This window comes from Drosophila tropicalis, unplaced genomic scaffold (genome assembly GCF_018151085.1).
Source record: "Drosophila tropicalis isolate 14030-0801.00 unplaced genomic scaffold, ASM1815108v1 contig_1091, whole genome shotgun sequence".
In the NCBI taxonomy this organism is placed as follows: Eukaryota; Metazoa; Arthropoda; class Insecta; order Diptera; family Drosophilidae; genus Drosophila; species Drosophila tropicalis.
In genome coordinates this window covers 224,886-238,624 of record NW_027172457.1, presented here as the reverse complement: position 1 = coordinate 238,624, position 13,739 = coordinate 224,886, and the positions used below count along the sequence as shown (strand labels likewise).

Here is a 13,739-nt window from a genome sequence, read left to right as displayed (position 1 = left end):
CCAATCTGCATGGTCCACAGGTTCCGTCAGTTTACCCAACATGGGGCCCAACACGCGGTTAACCCGCTCGACTTGGCCGTTGGCCCGGGGTGAGGCAGTGGCATTCAGCACATGAATTATATTATTGGCCTTCAGAAATTCTTCAAACTCGAAGATCGTAAAGCAGGTACCTCGATCGCTGATGATTCGGCGGGGTCTACTGTAATTTGCGAAATACTGAGATTCTAATGTCTGGCATACTTCACGTGAATTCGTCGTGGCGGCAGGGTACAGCTTCACAAATTTGGTGAAAGCGTCAATGACAACCAGAAGATACTTTTTCTTAGAACGTATGGACGGAAGGGGGCCCAAATGGTCAATATGGACGGTATCAAAAGGAAGGGGCACTTTCGGAATACTATGTAGCGTGACACGGTGGTCCGAAGCGGACGCGGAGTAGTAGATACACTTGAGGCAATTTTTAATGTAATTGTTAACATAAGACTTCATACACGGGAACTAGTAATGCTTCTTGATCTGTGCACAACATTTCTCCGTGGCCATATGGCCAAGCTTCTCGTGCACTACTCGTATGACATGATTTATCATTTCGGAAGGGACATAAAGTTGGGGTACACTCGTCGAGGACAGGCGGTACACTACTCCATCTCGCAGTTCGAAATCCGCTATCTCATATTTCTCTAACTCATCTCGGAGTCAGGGTCCCGGTTCTGGGTTAACTGCAGTTGGAAGTCGAGGTTTATATCGTCAACGTATGCGGCAGTTTCTATTCTGCTTAGAGCATCAGCATGGGGCATACCAACCCCCGAGCGGTGTACAATCGTGTAGTTATAGTTTTCCAACAGCAGGGCCCAGCGAGCAATCTTGGCGGAATGTCCAGCATTTCTCAGTGTCAGCGCAAGGGAATTACAATCGGTCACGATTTTGAACGGGATGAACTTAAGGTATGTCTGAAAACGTTTCAAGGAATACACTATAGCTAACGTCTCTAGCTCATAACTGTGTAGTTTCGATTCAGCGGCGGAGGCCATCTTAGAGAAGTAGGACACTGGGTGTAATTTACCGTCTGTTTGTTTCTGGAGGAGCACTGCTCCAAAACCAATTGAACTAGCATCGCAGTGTAACTCTGTTTCAGACTTCGGGTTGTAAATAGATAACACGGGGGATTCGATCAATTTCAACTTCAGTGTTCGGAAAGCTTCAAGGCATTCATCGGAGAAGACATAAGGGGTATCTTTTCTTAACAATCGGGACAGCGGACACGCAATCTTAGCGAAACCTGATACAAATCGGCGGAAGTATGAGAATAGGCCTAGGCAACGCTCTAGTTCCTTGCTATCCCTTGGAATGGGCAAATCCCGTATCGCCTGAATATGAGCTGGTTTAGGCGGAATTGGCTAAGTAGCCCAAGTACTCTAGTTCCCTATACGCAAAACGGCATTTCGTCAGCTTCAGGCAAAGCCCGTTCACTCTTAACACATACAATATTTCCTTCAGAATCTCAAGGTGGGTTTCAAAGTCATGCGACGCGACTAGAATGTCGTCCATATATATCACCAGTTGACCTCGGTTTATAAATTCCTTAAGGACAAAATAAACAAATCTAGCGAACACGGAAGGGCCATTACAAAGTCCGAAGGGCATGCGTACATATTCAAACTGGCCATCAGGGGTTACAAAGGCAGTATATTTGATTGAGTCTGGGTGCATTTTTACATAGTGGAAACCGTTCTTCAAGTCCAAGATAGTGAAGAATGATTTGCCACCCAGATGTTCAATGCAATCATCTAACAGAGGAATCGGAAAATGATCTCGAACTGTAATTTTGTTCAACGGGCGGTAATCTACACACTTCCTTAGGGTATTGTCCTTTTTGCGTACAGGGACAATCGCGGCAGCGTAAGGGGAACAACTGTGGCGAATAATGCCAGCTTTCAAGAGATCGTCACAAATCTCACGCACCTCGATGCGTTCGTGGTGCGACAGACGGCGGGGGCGGCAGAAAATCGGAGTTTGGCTAGTCAATTCTATTTTCATCTCATAGTTCATGGGCTTGATTAAATCTGGATCAACTTGTACATACGAAGTGGAAATAATAGACTTAAGGGCTGCGGTTTGCTCTTCCCGTAACGCGGGCTCTATATCAAAGTCTAATTCACTGACAGCAGGGAGCTCAATGGCATTTATCGCCATAAGTGCATCGTTCAATGTTTCCGAAGGTACAGCAGAAGTTTTCGGAAGGGGAGAATCAGACAACAATTCGGCAGATACAATCTCATTCCTATCATACGGCAGTATCACTCTCTCTTCCATAAATATGTCAAAGGACTTCAGAACAGCAGTAAGATTTGGATTTATACATTCAGTCGGTTTATTCATGAGTATCAACGATTCTTTTCCATATTTCAGTTCTTTCAGTTTACAGAGTCTAATATTAATTTTATACAGAAGATCTCTACCTATAATCATCGGCAGTTCGGTTGCTTGGTTCGTCAGGACTTCAAACGTATGTATTGTATGTGTGTTGCGGTGGTGGGTACAGCAGCGGCGGCGGGCACAGGGGTGACGACGGGTGCAATGGCGGCAGCAGGCCCAGTGGCGGCGGCGGGTGCAATGGCGGCGGCGGGCGCAATAGTGGCAGCGGGTGCAATGGCGGCGGCGGGCGCAATGACGGCAGCGGGTACAGTGGTGGCGGCAGGCACAGTGGCGGCGGGCACAGCAGTGGCAGCGGTGGTGGGCACAGCAGCGGCGGCAGCGGGTGCAGAGGCGGCAGCGGGTGCAGAGGCGGCAGCAGGTGCAGAGGCGGCAGTCTGCAGAGGTGGCAGCAGAGGTGGCCCAGCAGGGGCGAGTGTGGCAGCGGTTGGCCCGGCGGGGGGCGAGCATGTCAGCAGTTGGCCCAGCAGGGGCGAGTGTCGCAGCGGTTGGCCCAGCAGGGGCGGAGGTGGCATCAGTTAGCCCAGCAGGGGCTCGTATAGCAGCAGTTGGCCCGGCGGAGGCGAGCATGTCAGCAGTTGGCCCGGCAGGGGCGAGTATAGCAGCAGTTGGCCCGGCGGGGGCGAGCATGTCAGCAGTTGGCCCAGCAGGGGCGGAGGTGGCATCAGTTAGCCCAGCAGGGGCTCGTATGGCGGCGGTTGGCCCAGCAGCGGCGGGCCCGGCAGGGGCGAGCATGTCAGCAGTTGGCCCGGCCGGGGCGAGTGTCGCAGCGGTTGGCCCAGCAGGGGCGGAGGTGGCATCAGTTAGCCCAGCAGGGTCTCGTATGGCGGCGGTTGGCCCAGCAGCGGCGGGCCCGGCAGGGGCGAGCATGTCAGCAGTTGGCCCGGCAGGGGCGAGTGTCGCAGCGGTTGGCCCAGCAGAGGCGAATGTGGCATCAGTTAGCCCAGCAGGGGCTCGTATGGCGGCGGTTGGCCCAGCAGGGGCGGAGGTGGCATCCGTTAGCCCAGCAGGGGCTCGTATGGCGGCGGTTGGCCCAGCAGCGGCGGGCCCGGCAGGGGCGAGCATGTCAGCAGTTGGCCCGGCAGGGGCGAGTGTCGCAGCGGTTGGCCCAGCAGGGGCGGAGGTGGCATCAGTTAGCCCAGCAGGGGCTCGTATAGCAGCAGTTGGCCCGGCGGAGGCGAGCATGTCAGCAGTTGGCCCGGCAGGGGCGAGTATAGCAGCAGTTGGCCCGGCGGGGGCGAGCATGTCAGCAGTTGGCCCGGCAGGGGCGATTGTACTGCAGCGGCAGGCGCAGCAGCGGCGGCTCCTGTGGCCGTCGGTACTGCAGCGGTAGTCACAGCAGTGGGTGCACCAGCAGCGGTGGGCGTGGAGGCGGCCGTCCTAGATGTGGAACGTGTGGCGCGCCGTGTCCCGAAATATGTATCCTTTCGGGTGGTCATCCCACTTCTGAGTTGTAAACACCTATTTATTGGTAAAAAATGATAACGATTAATTTGTATTTCCTGGATTTTATCTTTGGTTTTTCTGCGCAGATGCAACTTGCTCGTTGCGTCGCCGGAAGAGAAGAGAGACGCCGTCTCTCAACCTATCGAGGACTTATCGCTCACAATCGATACTTATTACTAACAATCGGTACTTATTACTAACAATCGATACTTATTACTAACAATCGATACTTATTACAAACAATCGATACTACAATACCGGTTTCGGTATATACATGAGCCTTTAACAGACTTTGTAGATAATTGGAATCTTACAAAATTAAACATTTCTTAATTTAATATATATGTTAATGACTGTGACGAATTTGATAAAGATCGGGTGACTATATCATATAGCTCCCATAGGAACGATCGGTGGAAAACAGTGACTTTGATCAATATCTTCGTTATTTCCTATGATTGTAGGCCTTTCTTTCTCAAGCTTAAGCCTTTTTAGATAAAACGTTCTTCCACATTGATTGCTAATAGGTAAGGATAGAGTTAGCAAAAAAGTTGCAAGGGTATACAAACTTTGACGCGGTCGAAGTTAGCCCCGGCCCTCTGGTTTTTATTTTGTTTTATCGGTATCGCGATCGAAAATTATAATTATAACATTAAATCTAACCATATCACTCGTTTGCGTTTTTATGTGTTTGTGTTAATAATTTTTAACAACCTTAATTCTGTTAAAACCTTTGTTGGTTTTTTTTCCCCTTCTTTTCTTTCTCTCTTTCCCACCTTTTTTTTTTTTTCTTGTAAATCACAAGCAACGCTCATTTGTTGTTGTCTTGCAATTTCTGTGAGTTCTTGTTGCAGTGTTTTTGTTTTTGTGATTTCTAGCTCCCGCGCTCGCGCTCTTTAACTTTTTTCGTTTTCGTTTCACTCGTCGCCGTTATTTGCGCTCATACTGCAGTCTGTTGTGTGTCTGTAATTTAGACTCTATAGTGCTCTCTTTATCTTTTAACCCTTGTGCACCCTCAATATTTCGCTTTCTTATTATTTCTGGACCTCAGAGTGAGTTATATATTTTAATACCAATACATATCTCATTTTTATTTGTTTGGTTGCTAATTCTTCAAATTAACTCATAATGCCTGTCTGTTCGGTTAAAAATTGTTTGCAGCCCGCCTCACCCCTGAATAGTTTTATATACTGTTGGTTGTGTAACACTACAGTACATGTTAAGTGCGCCGGCTTTACATGCAGGGTAAAGGATCTTTTAGATCTAAAAAAGGGTCTCAAATGGGGATGTGAGTCATGCCGTATCGTGGAAGATGAAATGGAACTTTTCATGCGGCAAACAAAGGATAACCTGATGAGTCTGTCCGCCAATTTTCTTAAACTCTCGCAAAGAGTTTAAAGCTGTCGAGTCACAGTTTAGTAGTTTAACGCTACTGACTGAGTCTCGAAAGCGTAAGAAGGCAGGAGAACAGACTTTTGATTTGTCCTTGTGTTTGCCGGTCTCCACATCGATTTCGGTTCCGACCCCCTCTCAACCAATGAATGAGACGATGTCTGTAGTGTCCGTTTTGTCTGGGCAAGAATCTACACCGATGGATTTTGCCGATAGGGATTCTAGTGATAGTAGTGCCGGAGTGCCACTTGTTGCAACTGATGCTACAATAAATGCGGTAGCTGATGCAATACCTGCAATGCCGAAACCATTGGTGGGAGTGCCACCTAAAAAACACATTTTTGTTTCGAGACTTCTCCCTGATGCTACATCGGATGATGTCATGGCCCACATTCGGGCTAAACTGAATGTCTCCAATATATCAATAGAAAAGTTCAAATTTTCATATTCTAGAGAAATTTCATCTTTTAAAATCAGTGTTCCAATTGAGTTCTTTGACTGTATCTGCAGTTCTAGCTTCTGGCCGAAAAGCTTAATTGTGAAGGAGTTTACATCCAGAAAAAGGAAGACACGGGGCCAAACAAGGATTCCTTCACCATCTATTCCTCTTTCTTCCTCATCTATTCCCACTCCTTCCTTATCTATTCCTTCTTCTACTCTATCAAAAAACTAACAACTTCCTTCTCTGTCGGCTATCAGAACGTCAGAGGTCTTAATACTAAACTTACTAAACATTTAGTAGATAGTCTGGCTTTTGATTTTGACCTAATTGCTTTTACTGAGACTTGGTTAAAACCTGACGTTTTTGACGCCACAGTTCTACCCTCTAAATTCAATATTTTTAGACGTGATCGTACTGATCGTAGGGGTGGTGTAGTTCTTATTGCTGTAGATTCCGCCCTATCATCGGGTCTGATAACAATACCTGTCTCAAGTACTATCGAATTTATATACGTTAAGTTATCTTTTACTCGTTTTTCCATTTTTGTACCTACCTGTTCTTACATTCCGCCCCAATGGGAATGGCCAACATATTTACTACACTTAGATTCTATTAAATTTTTAATTGAACTACTTTCTGACAGAGACTTATTAATTGTCCTTGGGGACTTTAACCTGCCCAACTATGACTTGGCCAACAATTAATGGTAGCAAAACGTTGCTGCCCTCTGGGTGTCATGATTTTATTGATGGTCTGCTTGAGCTTTCGTTGGCCCAGCTGAATTCGATTTCTAATACGTCTGGCAGATTTCTGGATCTGATTTTTACTTCTGATCCCAGCTTTTGTGAAGTATCTAGAACTAGTCCAATGGTGTTACCAGAGGATAGTTATCATCAACCTTTAGAGTTATTTATTGAGTTTCCCAGCCGCGAGCCCATCTCCGAGTGTGATCCTATGGTACGCACCCGATGTTTTCTGAAGACTGACTTTGTCGTACTAAACAATGCCTTTCTTAATACCGATTGGACTAATTTATACACTTGTACGAGATATGAATTCCGCCATTTCTTTATTTTATACCACTGTTGACTCGATCTTTAATTTTTTCTTGGGGGGCAAAAAATTTTTATGGTTTTGGGGGGGCTGTCAAAACTGACTAATCTTAAGTCTAGGTATTACAAAAAATATAAAGTCACGGGTGTATCATCGGATCTGTCTCGTTACTTGGTTGCTAAATCGAATTTTATTGTTTCTAATTCTAAATGCTATAATAATTACTTACAAAGGTTGCAAATTGCAATTCTCCGAAAATCCGAAAGAGTTCTACAGTTTCGTGAACTCAAAGCGAAATTCTATCTCCCTTCCATCGTTTGCAGTTTTTAATAATGATTCGGCCTCTTGTGATCAATCTATTTCTAATTTATTTGCTAACTTCTTCTCGACTACGTACATATCTACTAAGTACAACTCTAGTCAGATATATCCATATCCTATAACGAATTCCAACTGTATTCTCAATCCTATTATAACGCAAAGTTCGGTAGCTAAGGAACTAATGACGATTAAGCCGGTATACTCACCGGGCCCAGACGGTATTCCCGCTTGTGTCCTGAGGTTCTGTGCGGAGTCATTGTGCTCGCCTTTACTTAAGCTTTTTGAGTTGTCCGTTACACTGTCCGAGTTTCCAACTATATGGAAGGATTTGTTTATTTTACCTCTTCACAAATGTGGCAATAAATCCGACGTCACTAATTACAGAGGAATTTCTAAATTGTCAGCGATACCTAAACTGTTTGAGAAAATTATGACGTCTCAAATACAGCATTTATGTAAATCTATTTTTTCGCCATATCAGCATGGGTTTGTCAAGAATAGGTCTACCACAACTAACCTTTTACAGTTTACATCTTTTGTAATCCAAGGTTTTAAGAAACAAAAGCAAACTGATGTTATATATACGGATTTCAGTAAGGCTTTCGATTCGGTAAGCCATGCCTTACTATTACATAAGCTGAATTTAGTTGGCTTTCCGGATGCTCTGCTTGCTTGGATTTCACAATATCTAAGCAATAGGAGGCAGAGGGTTCTTTTTGAGGTCCTCTCTTTCTAAGATCATTTGTGTTGAATCAGGAGTCCCACAGGGCAGTCACCTTGGCCCATTGTTATTTACCATTTTTATTAATGATCTCCCCACCGTTCTTTTAAATTCCAGAGTTCTTATGTATGCCGATGATGTAAAAATCGGTAATCGCATCGTAGACTCTCTCTCATGTCATACCTTGCAAGCTGACCTGAATGCTTTTCAAGGGTGGTGTAGGACTAACTTGTTATCTCTACACTGTTCTAAGTGCAAAGTTATGTCTTTTTATCGAGGTTCGCCCCAATTAAGGAGTTACTTTTTAAATAATTTCCCTTTAGAAAAAATAAATAATACTTCCTTGGTTGTAAAAGATTTAGGTATCTTAATCGACCACAAACTTAGTTTTAATCAGCATATATCGACTACTGTTAGTAGGGCTTAAAGTGCTCTTGGCTTTATAAAGCGCTGGTCGAAGGAGTTCAAGGATCCATATACTACCAAAATACTTTTTACTTCTTTAGTCCGTCCCATATTAGAATATGGATCTATTGTTTGGTCTCCTCAATATGAGTTTTATCAAAACAAATTAGAATCTGTACAAAAACAGTTTTTACTCTTTGCCTTTCGTGATTTGCGCTGGGATCCAACTGTACAACTTCCATCTTATTCTAGTCGACTTCAGTTAATTAACCTTCCTTCTTTAACTAATCGTAGAACAATGCTTGGTGTAACTTTTCTTTACCAACTTTTGAATGGTGAGATTGACTCTTCTTAGCTGTTGAGCCAAATTAACATTTCTGTTCCATCTAGAAGGACCCGCAATTACACACCGCTTATACTTCCCACTTGTACAACTAACTTTTCTCTGCATGAACCTTTTCGTATACTATGTAAGTAGACTACAACAGACTTTGGCACGTTATCGGTTCCGAAACATCGCTGGTGCGTGTAATCATTATTATAACATAAGGCCCATAAAAAAAAACACTAAACATAATAAATAGAAGGACAGAGAGGTCGAGTACAAAATATCAAACAAATAAATTAAGGTACCAAAAACCAACAATAATACCTTTTTCTAGTAAAACAAACCTAAAGCTCGATATAGCTCATGAAAAAATCCGCTTAAGTTTACTCACATAAAACCCACCCACCCCAAATCACGATTTCCACTCTTTATCCTCAACAAATAGTTCCAATTTTATATTTATTACGCTTTTGTTTTAGAATTTTTTTTAATAAATTTAAATTTCTGATATACAAATTGGTGACGTTTTTGTACAATAAAACAATACAACTTAAATCGAAGATTCCACAAAAAAAGGCGACGTTCGATGCAAACGTGAAATATGTGATCAACTAATATGTGACACTTAATAAAATTGGTGCGTTTGTATAACACTTAAATAACGAAGATTCCACAGGAGGCGAGGTTCGATCAACAAATATGTGATACAAATTGGTGCGTTTGTATAACACTTAAATCGAAGATTCCACAGAAGGCGAATACAAGGTTCGATACACAAATATATATACAAATTGGTGCATTTGTATAACACTTAAATCGAGGATTCCGCAGGAGGCGAGGTTCGATCAATAAATATGTAATACAAATTGGTGCGTTTGTATAACACTTAAATCGAAGATTCCACAGAAGGCGAATACAAGGTTCGATACACAAATATATATACAAATTGGTGCATTTGTATAACACTTAAATCGAGGATTCCGCAGGAGGCGAGGTTCGATCAACAAATATGTGCGACAATACAAATTGGTGCGTTTGTATAACACTTAAATCGAAGATTCCACAGGAGGCGAGGTTCGATCAACAAACATGTGACAATACAAATTGGTGCGTGACGCTTAATACAAATTGGTGCGTTTGTATAACACTTAAATCGAAGATTCCACAAAAGGCGACGTTCGATCAACAAATATGTGACACTTAATACAAATTGGTGCGTTTGTATAACACTTAAATCGAAGATTCCACAGAAGGCGATTGTATGGTTCTTTATCCAAATACAAACGAAAAGGTTGACGATACGATGCTGATTAAATGCTGAGATGCTGAGACAATTGAAGTTTTCATCATGCTGATACAGACTGGTGCATGTGCAGCTGAGCGAAATATATTTTGATAATAAAACTAAAAATTATGCAAAGGCAAATTACTTGGGGCGAATTAGGATGAACAGGACATAGACATCTTAAGCGTTATTTTATAGAAAAAATGAAGAGTGGGGAGGCGAAAATCTGAAAATTTAACTCATATTACTACCCAACTACTTATATATTTGTATATATGTATGTAAGTACCTACATTCATACCTACCTACATATGTTTGTATATCTGTCATAAGCTGGTACTGAAGTGCTTGGTTTAATCCTTTTTACCTGTTCTGAGACCTGCATGGAAAGCGACTCTGGTCCTGTAATTACAATGTAATTGCAACTGCATCTAAGAAAATTTAATGCTTATTACATTCGACAATTTACTATGTGAAATGAAAATATCATTATCCACGTAAAGGATAAAGAAACAAAAAAAGCCCTCACTTGGCAATTGATTTGATACAACAAATATTTTTTATTCACATGTTTTTTGATAAAAGCGATGAAGGATCTCTTATTAGAGATCCTTTATATTTAAAGGTCGAAGGATGTATAAAGAAAGTAGACATTTTTTTATACTTTTAGAACTAACATGAGTGCACTTTTATATTTTAAACTAAAGATCTAAGGACTATATTTCAAATTGCATTTTTTTACTCGTTAAAATTTATTTTCTAAAATATATTAAGATCAAATCAACATTGACTTAAACTATATAAAGTCCTTTAATTCCCAAACATTACTTAATTTGTGTTTTTATTAAATGAAACAATCCCGAAGCTTCCCGCTCGAGATCTTCCAAAATATTTTCGGACAAACTGGTCTCATTAAGTAAATTTCCTTTCCTTGTTTTTATGCAACAACAAAAATGTTTGAATTTGACAATTTTACATAATCCTATTGCAACCAAAGGGCCGGGGCTAACTTCGACCGCGTCGAAGTTTGTATACCCTTGCAACTTTTTTGGTAACTCTTTCCTTACCTATTAGCCATCAATGTGAAAGAACGTTTTATCTAAAAAGGCTTATGTTTGCGAAAGTATGGTCTACAATCATAGGAAATAACGAAGATATTTTTCATAGTCACTGTTTTCCACCGATCGTTCCTATGGGAGCTATATGATATAGTCACCCGATCTTTTTTCAAATTTGGCACAGTCATTAACAGATATATTAAACTAACAAATGTTAAATTTTAAAGCAATCGCGTTAAAAGTAACGAAGTTATTTACAAAAGTCACTGTTTTCGACCGATCGTTCCTATGGGAGCTATTTGATATAGTCATCCGATCTTTATCAAATTCGGCACAGTCATGAACAGATATATTAACTAACAAATGTTTAATTTGAAAGCAATCGCGTTTAAAGTAACGAAGTTATTTATAAAAGTCACTGTTTGCGACCGATCGTTCCTATGGCAGCTATATGATACAGTCATCCGATCTTGATCAAATTTGGCACAGTAGTTTATAGGCGTAATAATCTCTTTAATAGCACAGAAATTAATGAAGTTATTGAGAAAAGTCACCAAAGTGACTTTGGGGTTTGTATGGGAGCTATATGATATAGTGGTCCGATCCGGCTGAATCCGAGATATACAACCCCTGCAGTATATACAAGCCTACGTGAAAATTTTAGCTCTGTAGCTTTTACGGTCTAGGAGGAGATTGCGTTGATCCAGACGGCCGGACGGACATGGCTATTTGAACTCGTCTCGGCGTGCTGATCAAGAATATATATACTTTGTATGGTCGGAGATGCTTCGTTCTATGCGTTGCACACTTCTGACCAAAATTAATATACCCTTTTTGGAATGGTATAAATATAAGACATAACTGGGCACCCCAGCTCAGTCGGCAAATAGAATATTTTAATGCATTACACTCACATTTTCACTGTTAATTTTACAAAATTTTGGTACTTTGAAAAAAATCAAAAACTTTTTCGCACGTTTTTCAACACGATGTTTGGTACGCGTATATACAATGCGATTATTAACGTTGGTGTCTGTCCAAAAACTGCAGAACGTCTAACGAACATGAATTACAGGGCTCAATCTGTCATTCAATACCGCATATCAAAAATATTTGAGAATGTCACAACTGGACCTGAGTCACAACTCGGCAAACTTTTTTGTAAACTTTTATTTCAATAACTTTATTTAAATAGAAATAATAGGTTTAGGAATCAATCAAACTCTAGTTCAAGTATTTTGTTGAAATTTCACAATTTTACAATGTGCTTTTCAAAGAGTTAAGAAACGTTTAAATAAAGTCAAAGCAGTTTATATAAAAGATTAAAAAAATTTGCTACATTAAGAAACTAATAGATAATTTTTCTAATAAAAAAAAATGTAAATCTCTTAATTTAAGTTTTTTGAATACAATTATCCTACGACGAAAAAATCTTTCCTCTTTCTTTTGAAAGATCAAATAGTTATTAACAAAAAATAAAGTTACTAAAGAGCATTTGATTTGGCACTTTGGGAATTTCGAAACTTGATCTTTTCATTCCCTTTTAACCATTCATATGTAACTGTCTTTATTAGTCGGCGGACGGCAATCGCATTGCCGTAAATATATTTAGCCCTTTAGACTACACATAGACATAAAGATAAATTGCAATTTACTTGAGGCTTTTCGACAACGAACAATTTAAAATTCCCCAGATTATTTTGCTTGTGTGGCTTTTGTTTAAATGGAATTGTGTTTTGTCTGATTGTGAGTTAAATATGTGAAAATTGTGTGTTAGCTTGAGAATAATCTGAATTTAATTGGCCAAGGAATAAGACAATAGTTGAACCAAAAAATATGATTTAGTATAGTTTGTCCATGTGAGTTGTTCACAGTTTTCTGCCACCCATTTTTTATTAAAATTCTCTAAACCATTTTTCAGTTTTTCGCCAAGCAACAAATTAAAAAATTGTGCAACAATTGAAGAAAAATATCTGGTGGAACAGAGAGAGAGAGCCGTAGAATGACCAGAAGAGGGAATTGGAAATTGTCAAGAAAACGCAACGATGTTCATGCCACTTAAAAAAAAAAAACACTACACAAGTGAGCGAAGAAAGTTATGCGGGAATGTGTAGCCGTTTTGTAATTTTAATTTTATTTAAACAGGCATCAATTGGGAATGTTTTGAGAATTCAAAGTTTCTTTTGTGACCCACTTTGTTGTTTTTAAATTGAATTTGAAAATTTTTAAATTGTGTGCGCTTTTCGGCCCTTTGTCTTTAAAGGCCGCAAGAAGCAGGCAATTAAATGTCTATTCCTAATTGTCCTTGCTCCAAATGCATTTTCTATTCTCAATAATACAATAATATACCCATTTAAATCTTACAAATAGGGTATAAAGAAAGGGTACAAAAAGAGATAAAAGAAATTAGAAAAGAGAAAAAAAACCCAGAGCAAAGAATGAAATGAAAGCCAAGTATGTATAATAGACTTATACAAACAATCCGTCTATCCTTGTTAGCCTTCTCTATGAAACGACTTTAAGGGGAGGAATAGTCTTGTTTCAAAAAAATGAGCCCATTGCATTTACAGCTAAATTTGGAGAACACATTTTTTAATATGTGATAACATAAAAGACCAATTTGGTTTAATTTATCTAAAACAATAAGTCTAATCAATAGCGAATAAGTTCGTTTTATACCTTATTAGCTTCATGAAGCTATATACATAAATTATCTTAAATATTATCTTGTTTTTTGTCTGTTTCGCATACCTCGGTTATTTCCGTTTATCTTTGACACTTTTCTAATATTTCTTCATCTGAAATAAATACAGAATAAAGATAAAATCAAACCATCTGTTGAGTTTCAGAATCTG

The 13,739-nt window shown here is 40.4% G+C and overlaps 1 protein-coding gene across 1 annotated transcript; it reads right to left on the bottom strand.

The window, feature by feature from the left end:
• Window positions 1-2,540: 2,540 nt before the first annotated feature.
• Window positions 2,541-7,344, bottom strand: LOC137573206 (ice-structuring protein 4-like; the record flags this gene model as incomplete). The annotated part of the gene is made up of 2 exons (XM_068285080.1): window positions 7,294-7,344; window positions 2,541-2,810 (listed from the first exon to the last, which is right to left on the bottom strand). Coding segments are annotated over exons 1-2 (321 nt in total), but the record flags the coding sequence as incomplete, so codon positions are not given.
• Between the last annotated feature and the right edge of the window lie 6,395 nt (window positions 7,345-13,739).